At 46.4% G+C, this 20,518-nt stretch overlaps 1 protein-coding gene across 1 annotated transcript; it reads left to right on the top strand.

Annotated features, from left to right (window-relative positions):
• Positions 1–2,536: 2,536 nt before the first annotated feature.
• On the top strand, positions 2,537–15,791 carry LRIT1 (leucine rich repeat, Ig-like and transmembrane domains 1). Its single transcript, XM_037049359.1, has 4 exons — positions 2,537–2,774; positions 7,288–7,754; positions 11,181–11,486; positions 12,877–15,791. Exons 1-4 carry the CDS (start codon positions 2,653–2,655, stop codon positions 13,851–13,853), a joined length of 1,872 nt encoding a protein of 623 aa, XP_036905254.1. The 5' UTR covers positions 2,537–2,652; the 3' UTR covers positions 13,854–15,791.
• Positions 15,792–20,518: the final 4,727 nt, after the last annotated feature.

Raw genomic sequence — 20,518 nt, 5'->3', positions numbered from 1 at the left:
CGACCTGAAAAACGGACGTGTGCTCTTTTCCTGATTTATGGTACCCGGAGTTGGGACAGTGGGAGAAGGGAGTGCTGTGTGTGTGTGTGTGTGTGTGTGTGTGTGTAGGTGTATACCCTTAAAGACTTTAATATTTTAATGAAGGCATTAGGCCTGAATAGCATTAAATAAACATTTTGTTTCCTTTTCACAAATCTCTGGCATTGAGAGATGTCTTTCCAAGTGGCGGCGGACAGAAGAGCCCAGTAGATATTAATGTACCATTCTTGGGAGGGGCCTCTGTTTTCAGTAGCAGTTTTTTGGCATCCCTGGGTGGGCCAAGTATTGCCCTCCCCCCTCCTCCCCCACCCCCCCGCCTCGGACCCATGTTCGGTAACAGGACCACTGGAGTCTCTGCTTCCTCCTTTGCAATGTAAGCATATTTTTCATGACCTGTGTACATCTTGGTTAGAAGAATATCTCGTGAGTATAGCCCTTTGGGCTGCACTTCCTGACTCCCATAGAGCACTTCAGCTACACAAGTATCCAAGTCTCCCAAGATGGCTTGGAGCAGAGGGTCTGCAGCTTTCTCGTAAGTGGTCTACAACCCACTAAGAGCTTTGGCTTCTACAAATGAGGTCCTGGTACAAGTTACACACTGGCTCATGGTGAAATTTGCATCAGGAAACACTAACTAGGACAACTTAAACTCATTTTCAAATAAAGACAGCAAAACCCAGAACACTATCAGCAATATAGCCAATGTTTATTGACTGTTCACTAAGGGCCATATACTGTGCTAACTGACCTTATGATGATTCCTGCAATTCCTTTCCATTTCACATGAGCAAACTGAGGCTACACAGTAATTCACAAAAGCCCCACCTGCTAATCCCTGGGGGAGGGTCAAATAGCTAATTTTGTTTTGTGGATGTTCATTTCCTATCCCTTTCTCTTGTGATTCCTGCTTATGTCTAAGCCTAAGCACCCCTCAAGGCTGAGCAGACACTCACATATTCCTGGAAGCCTTCCTCTATAACTCAGTTGCCACAGGGTCTTTTCTGCCATTTTCCAGTTTCTGTCTTGCATTACAGTTAATGCATATGTCAGATTTTCTTTTTTCTTTTCTTTTCTTTTTATCCCTGCAAGATTGCAAAAGACTTTAAGGCAGAATTGAAAGCAGGACAGAGCTTGGAGGACAGCTAGGTAAGACAGACAGGATGGCAGCCCCAGAAGGAGGAGGGAAGGGAAGAGATGTGGGAATGAGCCAGGCTAGCCTTTGTTTGGGGAAGATGAGGTAGAGGTGGGAAGCACAGGAAAATCATATTTTCTGGAATGGGAGAGAGGAAAGGAAGGGAACTAAGTTTTCTGGAAGACTTGTTGTCAAAACAGGCCTGGCACAGAGCCAGACTTTTCATGTGTGTGCTGGGCCCCAGGTACCTGCTTTAGTCACATTTCACTGGTCTAGACCTGCCTAGGCTCATGGGCATGAGGGAATAAAGAACCTTCTAGAAAAGCCAAAGGAACCTTGGGGAAAAATGTGAAGAGTGAATGAGTGAAAGGTGATGTCTATGATAGGATGAAGTTGGGGGTAAAGGACAATCTGTAAAAATGGGAAGTACTTTCAAAAGCTCTGTGAGATCTGCTGTGGGACCCTCCTCAGAGTATGATGAGTTGAGGAGAGGAGCACCCCTTTCCCTCACATGGAGACACCTCATGCCTTTGCCATTGGTGGCAATGGCCAGAAGGGCTCCACTCAGACAGCAGTGTGTTGAGACTGGTTGTCCACAGTGCATTTGGGGAGGCAGCTGCTCACCCAGCAGGCTGGGAAGGTTCATGAGCCCATGGGAGATACTTCTGAAGTCTATCCAAAATATCTGTATTTTCCCAATTCTTACATGAGCAGGTACTTATAAGTACCAACAAAATTGGGTCCTTACTGCTCATGAGAAAACTTCTGTTTTCACAGGCTGTCGAGGTCTGGGAAACTTGGGTTGCTTAATTTTCATAAACACCCTGAGTAAAGTAACATTACTTTCTTTTGGCAGATGAGGACACAGAGGCCAAGAGGAATCTTGTGGCTTATCAAAGGTCACACACCCCATGAATAGGGAAGCTGGAATTGAAACCCAGGCAGCAGGGCCCTGGAGTTTGGGCTGTTTCTAGTACCTTCACTGCCTTCATCTCATTACTTTCTCACTATGAAATAGAATCACAGAAAATAATTTCCAATAACCCTTATCAGAGGTCAGGTTCTGTCTTCGCCTCCTCTAAACCCACATACTCTGGCGCGTTTCTGCTGCCCACAGCCTGGTTGGCCTGGGATGGCTTTGCGGGTGGGCAACCCAGACAGCTGGTCCAGCAGCTACTTGCCCTGGGATGGCTACCCACCTGCCTGCCCCACCTTGCCAGGCCCTGGCCTCTTGGGGCCTGCGACTATTTTACAGAAGGGGATCTCCCACCCCCAGTCTCAGGACCAGATGATTCCAGGGAGCAATAAGCCGCTGAGTGCTCTGGCTGGAGCTTCCTTCCCTAATCCCCAGCTTGTCTGTGTTTATCTGAGCCCGGGGTGTGAGAGCTGAGGAGCCAGTGGGCTGTTGCTGGGCTTGCTGGGCAGGAAAGACAGCAGACCAGGGACAAGCCCCTGCCTGGGCTACAGAGGAGCCAGGAGCCATGAGGGTGGCATTGGGCATGCTCTGGCTCCTGGCCCTTGGGAGACCCCCGCAGGCCTGGAGCTCTTGCCCCTCTCACTGCAGCTGCAGCCTACACATCCTGGGCGATGGCAACAAGGCCAGGTATGCTACCATGTGTGGGGGATGGGTAGCCCAGCCCCCAGAGCTCTACCAGTGTGGCTGGGTTGGGAGGATTGGATGCAGGACCCTCAGAGTGTGGCCAGGTAAGATATTTCCCTGGCACTTGAGGCCTAGGGGTCCTATGGGGCTGATCTGCACTGAATTATTGCCTAGCCAGCAGGACATGGCTCTGCCTGGGTGGTACTAGGTTCCTTTATATTTGGGGGTGGCAGGGGGCACAGGTGTGCCAGCTCCAAGAGACCCTTTCTGAATCTTCCTCCAGGATCCTGGTGGACAGGAACCTTCCCTAAGGGCCCCAGTAAATCCCTTCCTTCCTTCCTTCCTTCCTTCCTTCCTTCCTTCCTTCCTTCCTTCCTTCCCTTCTTCCTTCCTTCCCATCATCCTCTCTCTATCTACTTAGCCTCTTCTTTCTCAGGCCTCTCCCATTCTCTTGCTTCACCTCCCGAGGGTACCCACTTACATTCCAGGTATTTTTCACCACCCCACCCAGAGAGGACCACCTGCCTCCACATGGTCTCCCTCACTTGGGGTCTCCTCTGGCAAAGCCCTCAGGAGCTTCCAACCTGACCCCTTTCTAGAGGCTCTCCGAAAGGCCAGGACTGCCCATTCCTTTGCAGACAAGTTTCCCTCCGTCCTCAGCCTCTCTTTACCTTTTCTCATATCCCATCTGAGCTCTGACAGCACCCTCATCCTCTTTTCCTCCCCCTGCACGGACATTCCCAGGATGCTGGAGTTTGTGGCCCCGTGCTCTTCTACCACAGCTCATTCTCTTCCTCTTCAATTGTCTTTAAAACATATCTCTTCTGATGCATTCAGCTTATCCATTAGTGATCACTGCCTCATCCCTCTGGTTCAAGGATTTCAGCCCCTGGCTCAGGGCCTTTCCCACCAACTTTCCTAAGTTCTAGAATTCCATCCTCCTTCTCTCCCTTGTCTTTGGTGGATGTTGTGGAGACACTGATGGTTTCTGATTAGGACGATAATAGTATCAGTATGACTCAGTGATTTTGGCAATGGGTGCTGAGTTGACTGGGTATGAGGGCAGATGGAGAAGAAAGAGGAACCCCAAGAAATGACACCCCCAAATGGTCTGAAAAACAGAAAGATCTCCATTTTTGGCCCAAATCTCTGATGCCCCAATTCATGTGAATCATCGGAAGTAAGGGTCCTCTCCCAAAGGGAAGCCAGGGCTTATCCCTGAGCAAGTCAGGGAAATGCCCGTGGCCAGTGACAGTGTGGCCAGAGTGATGAAGAGCCTCCCCTGACACCCACAGAGAGCTGAGTCACACAGCACGAGTGGCAGACCTGGTGCTGGAACCCAGGGCTTCAGGTCCTTTTCCAGAACTCTTCTCATCAATGACACTGTCATGGACAGGGACTGGGGGAGGACTGCTGGTATCAGGTTAGCTTTAGGATGGAAAATGGCATTCCAAAAGCAGTTTCCAGGGCCCCTTACATCAGCCAGTGGCCCCTTACATCTGTCAGCTCCTCTGAAGCTGGAGCTCTCATCATTAGTCTACCTGCCTGACAGTCCCAAAGCTGATGTTCGCCAGACCATGAACACATAGTGCCCTATGAGGGGAATGAGTCCATGAAAAGCTATAGGGGATTTGAGGTCCCTAATGGCCACAGGCACAGATTGTGCAGTTAGACTAAGGCTTCTTCTGCCTCAGATGCCTTCCTCAGTCCCATCTCTAATTAGGGCCTTTCAGAGGGTCTAGCCTTTGTGATCTGCCCATGCTCTACCCTTCAGTAATCACAAACAGAGCTTGTGTTCCTATGGGTAATGGCATTATCTGGTGGGGGGGGGCAGTCTGGGTACCTGAACAGGTGTGTCACCATGTTCTTTGTGCCCAGTGTGCACCACAGTGCCATTGGCCTGTGTTGGGCTCTTTTATTGGTTTCTTTGACCCTTCCCTTGACCATTTTCTCTTCCTCTCAAGACTTGTTTTTCCATCAACTCCTTTCTTCCTATCTATATCCAGACCTCCCTCCTTGCAACGCCCAAACCTCTACCATCATTGATAATAACGTTGCATCCAATGCTCTTTCTTCCTTAGCTATATTATAAGCCGTATGCAGACAGGGTCTATGAAGCTGATTATTATACTGGATCTCCACAGCTCCCATCACTCAGTAGGGGTTCCATGTATATTTGAAGAATATGAATGAATGGAAAGCAACTGTGCCTTTTATGGGCACTGTCAACATAAAACAAAAACAAAAAAACAAGTCAAGCCCAGCAGACCGGGAGTAGAGTACGTAGAGTATGTGAGTTAAGCTGATGAATGTGGGTGGAGGGTGGGTGTTACCCAGGAAGGCACCAATGAGCAACATGTTATGATTCCGCAAGAGAACAACCCCCCTCAACAAAGCAAAACATGACTCCTCCTCTATGTGAACAGAGAAACTCTCCAGATGAAACTGAGCCTGCACAAAGATTGGGTCTCCCCACCCAGCCTCTAAGTTTCCTCTTCTTGATAATCTTCTCCTTTTTACCTTATGTGAGTGTGCTGCTCTCTGTGACAGCATAGAACACAGCCCTGAATTGTAGGCTCCTTGAGGGCAGGATTGTTTCCTGTTACCTCTCTATCCCCTGCTTTGGTGCCAAACTTAATAGAACAAGAGAGATGTCCCTCTTTGGGCAGAAGGTGCATTGGAAGGAGCTGGTGAGACTGAGCAGATCTGCCCTAAGTGCCGGGATGTGGAAATGTGTGACTGTGGTCAATAGCACTGAGCTTCTATGCCTGACAGTTATGAGGAGCTGGTGAACACATGACCTCACATAAATCCCCACATGTTCCTGTGATGTAGAGTCTATTATTATGGGGCAACTGAGGAAAACAAAGGTTATGTCATATACTCAAGGATGCACAGCCAGCAAGCAAAGAGCACAGATGGGAATCCAAATGTGGTGCTGTCAAGTCCCAGCTCTTAAAACCCTTAAGCATCTTATGTTCCCTTCAGAGTTGGGAAAGGGTTGAGGTACCCTGTGTATGGTTTTCCTTTCTGATACCCTTGGTGTATATACATGCACACACACACACACACATGCACACACCTCCAAGGATATATATGCAAATATATATATATTTAAAGATTTTATTTACTTATCTTTAGAGGGGAAGGGAAGGAGAGAAGGAGAGAAATATCAATGTATGGTTGCCTCTTGTGAGTACCCTGCTGGGAACTGGCCTGCAACCCAGGCATGTGCCCTGACTAGGAATCGAACCGCAATCATGTGGGTCGCAGGCCCGCGCTCAATCCACTGAGCTACACCAGCCAGGGCTGCAAATATATATATTTTTTTAAATGAAGAAAGCCAAAATGGTTACAAACACTGAGGTATAATTTAATGATCAAACACTTTTTAACACATTTGCAATGAGCCAATGCATGCGATGATCTCAGGATTAATGAATACTAGTCATTCTTAGTGTAGTGCAGGTGGTGTGGGATGTTATGGGGCATAGCAATTTAAGCTTGAGGTCCTTTAGGCTAGTGACAGACTATGTGGTCCTCCTGAGACCTTGTGAAAGGCTCTGAAAGCAAGAACTCGGACCCAGTCGCCCCCATCCTCCCTCCACCTCCTCCCTGCTCTGAAGGATGCTGCTTCTTCTCGGCCTATCTCCAGAGCTCAAAAGAGCTTGAACCCCAGGGTTTGTGTCTGTCTCCCATGTAGACCAGGGGGATTCTTGGAAAGAGGTAGGTAGTCAAATCTCTGACTTGACTGCACCCTTGCTCAAATATCCCCCNTATACACACACACACACACACACGCCTCCAAGGATATATATGCAAATATATATATATATTTTTAAAGATTTTATTTATTTATCTTTAGAGAGGAAGGGAAGGAGAGAAGGAGAGAAATATCAATGTATGGTTGCCTCTTGTGAGTCCCCTGCTGGGAACTGGCCTGCAACCCAGGCATGTGCCCTGACTAGGAATCGAACCGCAATCATGTGGGTTGCAGGCCCGCGCTCAATCCACTGAGCTACACCAGCCAGGGCTGCAAATATATATATATTTTTTTAAATGGAGAAAGCCAAAATGGTTACAAACACTGAGGTATAATTTAATGATCAAACACTTTTTAGCACATTTGCAATGAGCCAATGCACGCGATGATCTCAGGATTAATGAATACTAGTCATTCTTAGTGTAGTGCAGGTGGTGTGGGATGTAATGGGACATAGCAATTTAAGCTTGAGGTCCTTTAGGCTAGTGACAGACTATGTGGTCCTCCTGAGACCTTGTGAAAGGCTCTGAAAGCAAGAACTCAGACCCAGTCGCCCCCATCCTCCCTCCACCTCCTCCCTTCCCTGAAGGATGCTGCTTGTTCTTGGCCTATCTCCAGAGCTCAAAAGAGCTTGAACCCCAGGGTTTGTGTCTGTCTCCCATGCAGACCAGGCGGATTCTTGGAAAGAGGTAGGTAGTCAAATCTCTGACTTGACTGGACCCTTGCTCAAATATCCCCCATTTCTGTGACCAGGACGGTGGTATGCAATGACCCTGACATGACCCTGCCCCCAGCATCTGTTCCACTGGACACCTCCAGACTGCGCCTGGAGCGAACGGCCATCCGTAGGGTGCCTGGGGAGGCCTTCAGGCCGCTGGGACGCCTGGAACAGCTGTGGCTGCCTTACAACGCACTCAGCGAGCTCAGCGCCTTAATGCTGCGGGGTCTGCGCCGCCTGCGGGAGCTGCGCCTGCCGGGGAACCGCCTGGCTGCCTTCCCGTGGGCGGCGCTCAGGGACGCCCCTGAGCTGCGGCTGCTGGACCTTCAGGCCAACCGACTCTCGGCAGTGCCGCCAGAGGCTGCACGGTTTCTGGGCAACCTCACTTTCCTCGACCTCTCCAGCAACCAGCTGATGAGACTCCCACAGGAGCTGCTGGCCACTTGGTCTCACATGCAGACCGGGTCCTTCCTTCCGGGCCACCGCACCAGGCTGGTCCTAGGTAAGAGATGGCATCCTTCACTTGGAACCACGCTGGGGTCTTGTGCAGAATACCAAACCTCTCTGAGTTTAGATTCTTTACCTGGAAAACAGAAACCACACCTGTTCCCGGTTTGAGTGAACGTTGAGTGAAAGGCTCCTATTGGCACAGTTAGGAGCTCACGTGCTGGGTCAGATGGCTGCAGTCCAAATTCCAGCTCTGCGGCTTGCTGGCTGTGTGTCCTCGGCTTGGCTTCTCTGTGCCTTCGGGTTTGTTTTTTTTTTTGAAAAGAGAGAATGATAAAACTATCTCAAAAAAAAGATTAGCCTTGTGGGTATAAAGATGGTGCTTAATACACAGCAGGTCACGTGGCAGGCATAGAGACGTGTCGCCCAGATCCTCATCAAGGTTGTGCGGTCAGCAGCAGTATTCAGCTGTTGCCCCACTCAGGACAGCTCAGCTGCAGAGCAGCCTTGCCCAAGGCCCGCACCCTTTCTGGGGGCAGTCTCATCCAAACACTATCAGGTGGGAATCTAAAGGCCCAGCCACTGGGGCAATTCTGATGGACTATTTCAGCTCCAGACTGCCCCTCCAGCCAGTGATTCATTCACCAGGTCTGCATCCCAGCTCCCTGTCTCCTTCCTGTTTTCTCCCTCCCCCCCCCCTCCGAATGCTAATTACACACACACACACACACACACACACACACACACTCTGTTCCAACAACCATGTCAGGCAACCACAGCAAGGAGTGCTGGTCCACTGTTACAAACAAGGAAAATGAGGGACAAGAGACCTTCTAGGGTCTCAGCGAGGAGACAGAACCCTGAGACTCAGTTTCCCAAAGCAGTGTTGAATGGGCTACACCAGCTGGCTCTCTCCGATTCTGTCCTGTTCCTAACAAACCAACAGCTTACTGGGTGAACCAGACCTTCTTTCCTGACCAAGGCCTGGACGGTGACAGGTGGGGACATAACTCACTCTGGAAAATTAATTTTAATGACACAAGACATATATGAATATGTGTAAACATTAAAAACCTTTCAGAAAAGGCTAAAAGCCCTTTTGTCTCCTCTACCAATTCCAGTTTCTTCTCCCTTCCTAAAGAGTAGCTACTATTACGTTTATTTGCATGTTCCCTGTCTTCTACAGTATATCTTCATACACGTACATATACATATGTGCACATAGAAATTTCATCTGTGTGCTTTACATATAGTTTTATCATACTGTATATATCAACCAGCACTTTTTTTACCCAGTAGTATATCTTGGAGACTTTTGTTAGTTACTACAAGTGAATCAACTTCATACTGCACATACTGCACAGAGGCTGGGTCTCCCCTGCCCAGCCTCTAAGTTTCTTCTTCTTGATAATCTTTTCCTTTTTACCTTATGTGAGTGTGCTGCTCTCTGTGATAGCATAGAACACAGCCCTGAATTGTAGGCTCCTTGAGGGCAGGATTGTTTCCTGCTATCTCTCTATCCCCTGCTTTGGTGCCTAACTTAATAGAACAAGAGGGATGTCACTCTTTGGGCAGAAGGTGCATTGGAAGGAGCTGGTGAGACTGAGCAGATCTGCCCGAAGTGCCGGGATGTGGAAATGTGTGACAGTGGTCAATAGCACTGAGCCTCTATGCCTGACAGTTATGAGGAGCTGGTGCACACGTGACCTCATTTTTCAACAAGTACATAATATTCATAGTATAGTTATACTACACTTTCTTTAACCAATTCCCCTTTAATGGACCATTAGGTTGTTTTCATTATTTTGACACCTGTGATGCCACAGAGAACATTATTGACGTTGAAGCCTGGTGCAGGCAGACAAACGTTTCTCTAGGATAGGAACTGAGAGGTGGAATGACTAGCTCATGGAGTGTGCACACTGGATATTTTAACATCAGTCTGAGAGTCTCTAAAGGTGCTGGGCCAATACTTGTCCCCCACCATTTGTGTGTGAGACCACCCATGTAAGTTCACTCTGTAAGTTTATTTGGGTACCTATGAATGTGTGGGCATAGTTTTTGGTGCTGGGGATGCTGAAGGGAGCAAAATGGATCAAAGTCTACTTTTTCATGAAGCTAACAACAGAAATGGCTAGAATGTTTTTTTGTCAGTCTGACTGGTGAACATTTCACTGTCCTTTCACTTTGTCTATTGCATTCATTTGTTGGGGACTCTGGTGTGACAGGCAAAAGCCAGGTAGCTCACCACCAGAGCCAGGCAGTGATGAGTCCTGAGGTTCAGATGTGTCATTACATGCATTTAATCAGTGACACAGAGTAGTGGCCATCAGTGGGATGAGGTGGTAGGGTGGGAGAAGGCACTGACACCCTCTCAGCTAGTGCTCACCTGAGAGTCACAAATATGCAGCAGATATGCATTCAGTCTTCCCCCCTTTTCTTTCTTTATTTTTATTGTATTTTTCCATTACCATTTAACCCCTTATACCTCCCTCCCCCTTGAAATCACCACGCTGTTGTTCATTTCTATGAGTCCTTTTTCCTTTTGCTCAACCCTCCACCTCCTAACCCCACCCCCACGAAAAGCTCTCAGCCGCTCTCTATCTATGAGTTTTTCTCTATTTTGCTTGTTAGTTAACTTTGTTCATTAGATTTCCAAACCTCACATTCCCCCTTCTAAATACATCAAATATGTAAATGTATAAGATGCCATTGACTATTAGATACACTATCAAATTTAATAACAGTCTCTTGGGAATAAAAAGGACATCACATTAAATGCATTTATTTTGAATTTCAGAAGTGCAAACACACAAAATGGGTTTGTGCCTTAGAACTGAGGACACATAATACCCCTCTATCTGTTGAAGTTTTTTTTAATGGGGTGAGGGGACATAGTGAGCTACTTTAAGCTCTGTAACGATGTTCAATTTTAAAGTAAAGCGTGCAGGGAGATGACATAGGATTTGATTTCTTGGTCTCCTCGCTTCTCTCATTTTGAGCCTGTGTCAAAGGAACCATGGGTTGGAACAACTGCCCCCATTGCTGGGGTGATGCTGAAAGTTTCCCTTATACTGAGAGGATAGGGATCAAGTGGCAGAAGTCATTAGCATTTCTAGAAATGGGTTTTGGCATGTTGCAATTATTGCAGAAGCACTCACTGGCCAGTAGCCGGAAAGGGTGAGTCTAAGAATGGCAGTAGTAATTGCTGATTTTGTTGGTATGCTGTATGCCCTACCCAGTGCTTAATATGATCTCCCTTTATTTATGCTTATGGCAACCCTGAATGGGAACTAGTGCAGTCACTCAAGATGAAGAACCAGGCTTAAGGTCACATAGCTAGTGAAGCAAGGAGCTGGGCTTGGAGGCCTGTCCTGAGGATTCTGAGCTCAGGAGCTGCCTTGTCCTCCCTGAGGGGGAATGGCACTGGGCCTGGGGATCTGAATAGCTAGGGCTCACCTCTTGCCTTTCATCTCTGCAGGGCTGCAGGACAATCCCTGGGTGTGTGACTGCCAACTCTATGACCTGGTCCATTTCCTGGAAGGCTGGGTCCCAAACCTGGCTTTCATAGAGGCCAGGCTGAGGTGTGCCAGCCCGCGCAGCCTGGCTGGAGTGGCCTTCAGCCAGTTGGAACTGAGGAAGTGCCAGAGTCCGGAGCTCCGTCCAGGAGTGACCAGCATCAGGTCTCCTTTGGGCAGCACAGTATTGCTACGCTGTGGAGCTTCTGGGGTCCCTGGTCCCGAGATGAGCTGGAGGAGAGCCGATGGGTACTCAGTCAATGGCACAGGTGTGTAAGCCACAGGTACCACTGTGCTGAATCCCAGATGGGGGCAGGTGGGTCAGTGTCCCAAATGGGCAGAGTCAGGTTTGCCAAGGAGCAGGAGGTAGGCTCAGCAAGGCTTCACTCTCATTCTCTCTGAGCAGATTTGGACACGTTCCACCCAGAGGTAGGTTATGAGGACAATGGCCTGTCCTATCACATTCCATTAGCCACTCTATCAGAGACTTAGGGCCCACAGTAGGAGGAACAAAATGCTGACTTTTGATAGAAGATACTCTTTTAGTGTATTTAATATTTATAGTAAGTTTCCCAGTTCGATTCCCAGTCAGGGCACATGCCTGGGCTGCAGGCCGGTTCCTTGCAGGCCAACTCCCAGCAGGGGATGCACGAAAGGCAACCATACATTGATGTTTCTCTCCCTTTCTCCTTCCCCTCTAAAGATAAATAAATAAATAAAATCTTTTAAAAAATGAAAAAGAAATATTTATAGTAAGTTTCCCAGTTGTGACTATTAAGCCAATATCACTAGGAGTAACTAACCACATGAGTTATCATTTATGGAGCTCTACATTTGTTAAATGTATCAGTGCATAATGTCATTAAACTTTAGAGAACCTGAATATCCTTCTAATTTTGTATGTAAGTAAACCAAAGTTTTGAGAAGTTCAATGCTTGGCCTACATCACCCAGTTGCTACAAGGAGGAACAGTTAGTTCTACAATGCATGATTTTTTGCTGTGTAGACATAGATAGTCCATCTCTGTCACTGGGTTCAGGGCTAGGAGTGAGGTTGCAGGAGTCAGAGCTCACCTACATGCAAAAAGAGGGTTCAAGGAAAACAATTTCTTAGCATCTGACCAGAACACCTTACATTCTCCCCAGCTGTTTTCTGTCTCCTTCAACTAGGTTGGAAAGTTTTGCTCTAGAACTATGGATTTAAAATCAATTTACAAACAAAGTTGTATAAGGAGCCCCATATCTCAAACAGAAAGTTGAAGATGCTCTGATTGAATTGGCAATGGGGTTGGACAGGGGTAGGCAGAGCACTGCCCAATGTCCACCCTAAACCACCTTACACAAAAAGCACCTGCCTGCTGCCCCTGAGGGGTCAGCTCTGCAGAACTCCAGGGCTGTAAGGATCACAGTGTGAACATCTCATATTTAGAAGCCAGATCAGTCTTAGGCTTTGACTCAGCTTGGGTCTCCCCAAATTTGAGCCTAGGTGATCTCTGTCTCCTCAGTTAGTCTAAGAAAAGTTTAATGAATCCTAGTGTTTTCTTGGGTGGACAAGCTCATTAGTAGAGAGTGCATGGTCCAGATGATGTGAACTTGGGCCTGGAAGGAAGGTTGAGGCAGATGGGTCCATTCATTCTCACATATGCCTCTTTCTCCTCAGTGCACCAGGAAGTCTCCAGTGATGGCACAAGCTGGATTCTGCTGGGTCTGCTGTCTGTGTCCCACCTTGACTCTGGAGACTACATCTGCCAGGCCAAGAACTTCCTGGGAGCCTCTGAGACTCTTATCTCCCTTGTTGTCACTGAGCCCCAGACTTCCACAGAGCACAGTGGAAGCCCAGAGGCACTGTGGGCAAGGACAGGTGAGGGGGCAGAAGCTGCTGCATACAACAACAAGCTGGTGGCCAGGCATGTCCCCTACATCCCTGAGCCTGCTATCCTGGCCACTGGCCCCTCTGTGCCCAATGTAAAGGAGGAGCTGATGCTCCAGCATTTCCAGATGAGTGCCCCAGCAGAACACTTGAATGAGCAGGTGGAACCCCAGGAGGCCCAAATGGTGAGGTCTCTCAAAGTGTTAGGGGACACTTACCAGAGTGTGACCTTGGCATGGAAGGCCCCTCAGGCTGGAAACACAACTGTCTTCAGTGTCCTCTATGCAGTCTTTGGGCAGCATGACATGCGGCGGGTGGTTGTGCAGCCTGGGAAGACCAGGGTTACCATCCATGGGTTGGTGCCTAAGACCAAGTACCTGGCATGTATCTGTGTGCGGGGCCTGGTGCCCCGGAAAGAGCAGTGCATCATCTTCTCCACCAACGAGGTGGTGGATGCTGAGGCCACTCAGCAGCTCATCAATGTGGTTGTGATCAGTGTGGCCTCTGTCATCGCTCTGCCCCTCACGCTGCTCGTCTGCTGCGGTGCTCTCCAGAGGCGCTGCCGCAAGTGCCACAATGCGGGCTCCACCGAGTCCACGGGTGCCTATGTCAACCTGGACAGGCTGGGCCGCAGTGAGGATGGCTTAGAGGAGCTGTCCCGGCACAGCCTCAGTGAGGCTGACAGGCTCCTTTCGGGCCGCTCTAGCCTGGACTCTCAGCTCTTGGGAACCAGGGGGTGCCGACGAATCAATGAGTACTTCTGCTGAGGGGCCTGCTCCTCCCATACACATAGATGTCCACATGTCTGCTCCAACCATCTTCTACTCCCACATGCTCACTCTGACACCTGAGTCATGCTCACCCATTCTTACCCACTTGGGTGCCTGCTTATTCATCCATATATATACAACAGCTAACACCTACCTATTAAAGCACTTACTATGTGCCAGGAAGTGTTCTAAGTGCTTTATATGCATTAACTCAACTTAATTTTTATAACAATCCTTTGCAGTAGATGCCTCATTTTTCTGTAGAAGGAATAGGGGAATTAAGTACTTGCCCGTATCAGTCAATTTTTGCTGCAAAACATGAAAGCAAAACCTCAGTGGTATACAGCAATAAGCACTTGTTCTCACATGATCCACAGGTTGTTGAGTTCACTGAGGTGGCTTTGTTCCATGTGTCTTATTTGGGGCCCAGAATGGAGAGTCAGTGGCTACCTGGGAAGGTTCCTTCCATGGAGAGGTCAGAGGATATCAAGGGAATGAGCAAAAACATGTGATGCCTCTCAAAGTCTTGGCTTAGAACTGGCATACTGACATTTCTGTCTATATTCTATCTGCCAAAGCCAGTACCATGGCCAAATCCAACTATAAAAGGGCAGAGAAGGACAATTCTCTGCTGGAGGTCATTTGGGGGCAAGAATTAGTTTGTTGAGCAGTGATCTAATCTACTCTATTGCCCACAACGATGCAGCTAGGAAGTGGCAGCTCTGGAAGCTGGAGCAGGCAACTGGTTCCACAGGTGAATGCTTAACACATGTTCTCATCTACTGCATCTTGATTACATTTATGGCGATTCATAGGCACTCACATACACAGCCTATTTATGCAGTAGCTGCATTTGTACAGTTTCACACATTGACACACACAGACACATGCCATGCCCTCACTGTTACACTCACTGATTCTAACACTTATTTCCTCTGGGTGCCATTCTGCCTAGAGATAATAATTTGATTTTCAATAAATTCTAGAGGTTGAGATGATGCCCAAGATTCTCATTTACTCTAAGAATGTCAGTCTGGAGGAATCTGAGAGACCCTTTGTGGTGCATGGCACAGTATACACAATGCTGTCTAGCATGCCACTCACCTCTGTCCCCAAGTAGAGGTCTTTGTAATCAGTTCCTGAGTGTGTCTCAAAGTCTTCCCAGTCACTCAGTGAGCCACTTAAAAGGAGGATTCTGCTTTCATTTGCTTAAAGATGGGAAACACCTGAGATGTCTCTGAGTGCAGGAGCAGGCAAATATTCCTGCCACAAGGGCAGATGTTGTATCTCGTCTGCAGGATTGAGCATCCAGGGTAGTTGGTGCCAAAACCTTTGGGTGACAGCAACTGAGAAGATTTTGGATAGCCAGTGATCCAAGGGAACTTTTTGGCTGGTATAGTGATTTCTAAAATTACTATATTCCCTCTCACATTTATGAAAGACCTTATAACATATGACCTTACAATACATTTTTTTTCTGTTTTCTCTCATTTTACCATCATAACAATCCCTTATAAAGACTGGGCTACTTGATTTTACAGACTAGAAAACTGAAGCCCAGAGAGCAGAATAATTGACAGAGGGTTGTGATATATTCTCATGGAGGATCCAAGTGTTTAATAACTTTCTGGCCAGGCTGAGGGTCTATATTCACCTGATCTCTGCAATACAATTCTCAGCAGGGTCACTACCGAAATGGATATTTTTTGCGTGTGCCACACAAAAAATATGGGAACCATGGGAACATTGATGCATATGAGTGCAAAATTTCCATACATGGAATTTTTGCCCATTACCTGCAATTTGACAGCGAGAACATATTCGTGTGTTAGTATTTACCTAATATTTGTGTGTGTGCATGTTTGTGTGTGTGTGTGTGTGAGAGAGAGAGAGAGAGAGAATTCAAACTTTCCAATGATTCATTTGGTGATCTGGGTAAAATACCTCCAAGATGGTCAGCCTCCTAATACCCATCTGTCACCATCCTTCCTTTGTGTGTTCTGTCTTTTTTAGATTGCTGTTATAGATGATAGTCAGTCTGGATTGTACTCGTGAATACTCAAATTACTAAAAAACCACAAATTCCTGTTGTAAAAATAAAATGATGCCTTGTTTGTGTACCAGTCTTTTGGTGTGAGTCAGTCCTTGAAAACTTAATGTCTTCTTAGAATCCTGAGGAAAAAATTTCTGGTTGCCCAGTGATGAAGATTTGCCTGCACTATGGTGATCCCAGAGCATGCTGCCTTTGGAAGCCTTGTTTGGAGGGTGGTTGGAATTGCAGCATCTCCATCGCATAGTTTCTGACTGCTGCATGATTATACATCTCTTTACCTAGGCAGAAGCTACTTCTGATGTTATACATCTGTAGTTGCAGATCTAAGTTTCAGGGTACCAAAAGACAAACAACAGAAATTATATCAGTGGATTTCTCAAAAGAGACCTTACAGGCAAGAAGGGGCTAGAAAGAAGTATTCCAAGTCATGAAATCCAAAGACCTACATCCAAGACTGCTCTATCCAGCAAAGTTTTCATTTAGAATGAAAGGACAGATAAAGTGCTTCTCAGATAAGATCAAATTCAAGGAGTTAATCATCACCAAGCCCTTATTATATGAAACATTAAAGGGACTTATATAAGAAAAAGAAGATAAAAATATGAACAGTGAAAGAACAGCAAACTCACAGTTATCAACAACCACACCTAAAACAAAAGCAAACCAAGAGGACAGCTAGATCAGGAGTGGAACCATAGAAATGAAGAACACATGGAGGGTTAGCAACAGGGGAGTGGGAGGAGGAGAAGGGGGGAGAAGGTACAGAAAATAGCATAGACAGTAGGTAGAAAATAGATAGGGGGAGGGCAAGAATAGTAGGGGAAATATAGAATTTAAAGAACTTGCGACACGTGGTCATAAACTAAAGGGGGGAATGGTGGGGGAGGGGGTGTGCCTGGTGGAGGAGAATGAAGGGGGGGGAATAAACAACAACTGTAATGGTATAATCAATAAAATATATTTTAAAAAATTATATCCCAGGAAGTAGATGTGGGCTATTCAAATTAGACTATCAACCAAGGTACTTAATGATCAGTGTGTGTAGAGAATCAGAGCTGGAAATTTTTGTTCTATTATATAAGCCAGAGGGACAAAAATGAATTTACAAGTACTTGAACATACTCTATTTGATTGCAAGGGCATTTCTAGTTAGAACAGGTTATGCTTATGCTGTGCTAACAATTCCCCAATTTCAGTAGCTTGACCTAGAAAAATTTATCTTTGCTCTCACAGAGTCTGCTTGAGTCAGTAAGAAATGTGGGTGAAGGGAGAGTTCTGCTCCACTTATTTACTCAGGGACCCAGGCTGTTGAAAATGCCACCACCCAGAATGTCACCAACTGCTGCAACAAGTGAAAGGAGAAACTGGAGAAGCCCCGCAAGTCACGTAGGGGCTTTTAAAACATAATTTCTGCTAACACTGTATTGGCTAGAATATTAGGCACATAGTCTCCCTATTTCAAGAGGGTTGGGAATAGAGTATTCTGTGTGCCCATCACAGGCATGCCAAAGAACACAGGTGACCAAGGGGACATCTTAGACGTCACTGGTGGAGGAGTGAGGGAAGAGCAGCAGCCTGAGAAAGAGGAAGGGCAGTACGTCTTACTTTCTGAGAGTTGCCTAGTTCTCTGTCTGAGTTGTATCAAAGTTCCACCAAATGAGTAGATAAGACACTCTCTGATTAATATTCTGTTAAGAAAAGCCAGAGAGCTACAGCCTGAGGGCCATTTATATATAATGATTGCATAAACACTGAGTAAGTTCTCTCCTATGACTCTGTGTCTTCCACTCTGAAAGCCCAATTCCTAAAAGCATCCCGTAGGAAGAGAGGTAGGGGTGTAATACACTGAGACTCCTTTCCTTTGGTGTTAAGTCCCTTGAGTTTAGGGACATCACTTAACCACTAGTTATGTAATAAAAATAATATAAACCACGTAACTTTAATTGTACCAGTCTCCAGATGTAACTGACACCATACTTACTCCCTATGCCCATATGCCTCATTAGGACACCAGAGGATGAAGGGTTGGGAGAGGAGGTGGAGCAGTGCTGATGTGGCCTGAGGGATTCCAAAGGTGACAAGCTTTCAGCAAACCGCTAGAAGGTTGGACTGAACTGGACTCATTTGAAGAGGTTGAAACAGAATGAACAGAGAAGAAATTGTGTGTGTGGAGGTAGAGTGAGAATTCCTTACACTTTTATATTTTGGAGTGAGAAAAAATCACTAGTGGTTTGTGATACATGTGGATTAAAACACACTTTTTTTCCCATGAAGTAAACCTAACAAAATCTTGGCCAACCTTGTAGGGGACTCTGGAACGAGAATCACCCATCAGCGTTGTTCCCATCAGGCCAACTGGCCAAACCCTCAGTCACTGCATGCGGTCTGCATGAGGAATGGAATGGCCCCATGAAAACACTCCTTGCAGGTAACCATCAACTCGTTCTTTGAAAGGGGTCTAGCCAGCATATCTCCATGTCCACCAGAAGTTGTGTGCCCATAGCACTCTCCTTGTTTTGATTTTTACTTTGAGAGGAACTCTAGAGATCTAGCCAGACTGTGAATGTCTGAAAACTCCAGGAAATATATCTGGCTTGAATGGAAAGCCTGACATATAATCAGCTTAGTTGTGACCCATTTCTCCCTCACTAGTTAGCTAAGAGGATTTTCTTCTCTGAGGCCTTTTGTAGGGAATAATGTGTATCATGAGTCTTAGGGAACCCATGGAATTTCAGTATTTACCAGGAAGTACTCCAAGTAACAGGTAAGTAGACTTTGCTGTTCTTCAAGAGTATGTTGATATGGGAGGTGAATTAAAATTTATTGGACACCTACTGTATGTTAGGTACTTTATTTTACATAATCTCAAAATTACCTAGAAGCACTGTTAAGTGTTTGTTAATTTCCTCAGTTTGCAGGGGAGAGATTAATGCTCAGAGAGGTTGAATGACTTTCCAAAGATGTCAAGGCTAGGAAGCACAGGCTAGAGAGAAGACTTCATGGATCAAGTCTATATTTTCTCACCACTGCATTTCTAGCACCTAATAAGTGTGTGGCTTGGAGCAGAGGACCAATAGATATTTTTTTACTGAATGATGGGTGGCAGCACAAGTATCCAAAAATCACATATATGTAACTTTAAAATATCGGTCTTTTCTTTTTATAATGAAAGAAATACAGCATTCAGGAAAAGTCATGAGATCCAAGATAAAATAAAAAATGTGCTTTAGTTGAATCAGAAAACACAATCTTGTGGTTTACTGTTGTAGACCGCTCTGCCTGGTTTCAGGTATTGTAAACTGTCTCTCATGTCTAAGGCTGTGAGTAACCTCCAGAATGTGAGCCACAGGAGAAAAAGCTTGTCTCTGGTAGCAAATGCTGCCTCAGTTTCCTCCCCCTACCCCCAAAGCTTGGTCAAAAGTCCATGACCCATAAGTCTCCTCACAGTGGGGAGCAACCTAATTCAGACTTGACCTCTTGGGAGGCCATCATGGAAGGACTCAGGGGGCTGCAACAAAGAGTGAGCAATAGACCCATGCCCCCCACCTATGTGACATAGCCTGAGTCCCCATGTTCTCTGGGAGAAGCGCTTCCTGGCTCTAATCCCCTTAAGCCTGAATACCTGTTGGGGAGAGGCACAGCTCCTTGCCCTGCCAGAACGTGTCCAGGGAAAAATCTGTCATCACAAAGAATTCCTGAAAAACCTGTGAAATATGCTCTGCTAAGAGTGCTTTCATTCATATGTTAAGGGTTCAAGCAAGAAACCCTAAAGTTTCTGCAAAACTCTCTTCCTGACATATTCTGACTCAGACTAAGCCCTCAGATTTCTTTGAAATGTTATCTACTGTTTGATCCTTGCCACCCTGTGTTCCTGTGTATTGCAACCCAATAAAAGCCTTTGGAAGAAGGGGCTCAATGCCTTTTTCCCCTGAGAAACTGACCACTGCTCAAGGCCTTTCCCTTTTGAGGGATTGGCCACCTTTCCTCCCTAAGCAGATCATGTCATGTCTTGTTTACTTTCATCCATGGCAGATGGGGGGACTTGCCAGAAAAGTCACCCCCATAGTTTACCTTTTGCACCATAATGCTGCTCGGAGTCTGGTCAGCTCAGTGGCAGATGCAGTGCCTTAAAGCAGTATATATAATTCCACCATATAAAACTCCACCACACAAGGTGTTGAAAAGAGAACCATACAGAGGCATGGTCACAGAATTACTTGTAACGCATCATCTGCATTCACTTTTACAGTATGTTTGGAGATTCTAGGTTCCAGGATCCAGTTGTGATTAATGAAATATTAAATGAATTTTGCCAAATTATATTAACCATAGTGCTCAGAATATCACTGCCTGCTGGTGTCTCAGATATTTTAGTGAGAAACTGAGGGAAGGCAGTATCAGGACAGAATTTGACATCTGCCTTAGAGTTTGCTTTCTGAAGTCAAGAACCAGACAAAGGGTGAATTTTCTGACTTTAGTCAAGAGATGTAGCTCCAACATTATGGGTTCTTACTAAGCCTGTGATCTGGGCCACAACAGACCTCAGAGTGTCCAGGGGCTTTTCCACTGTTGTGCTGACCTACATCACCATGGATTACCAATAATAGGA

This window comes from Sturnira hondurensis, unplaced genomic scaffold (assembly GCF_014824575.4).
Source record: "Sturnira hondurensis isolate 20B ecotype Veracruz unplaced genomic scaffold, ASM1482457v3 Scaffold0006496, whole genome shotgun sequence".
NCBI lineage: Eukaryota > Metazoa > Chordata > Mammalia > Chiroptera > Phyllostomidae > Sturnira > Sturnira hondurensis.
The sequence above is the reverse complement of the archived record's forward strand: the minus strand, read 5'-3'. Positions and strand labels throughout refer to the sequence as shown.

Coding starts and splice junctions, on each gene's coding strand:
- LRIT1 (XM_037049359.1), top strand. CDS start 2,653: ATGAGGGTGGCATTGGGCATGCTCTGGCTCCTGGCCCTTGGGAGACCC. Junction 7,755..11,180: donor CCGCACCAGGCTGGTCCTAG/GTAAGAGATGGC, acceptor TCATCTCTGCAG/GGCTGCAGGACAATCCCTGG. Junction 11,487..12,876: donor GTACTCAGTCAATGGCACAG/GTGTGTAAGCCA, acceptor CTTTCTCCTCAG/TGCACCAGGAAGTCTCCAGT.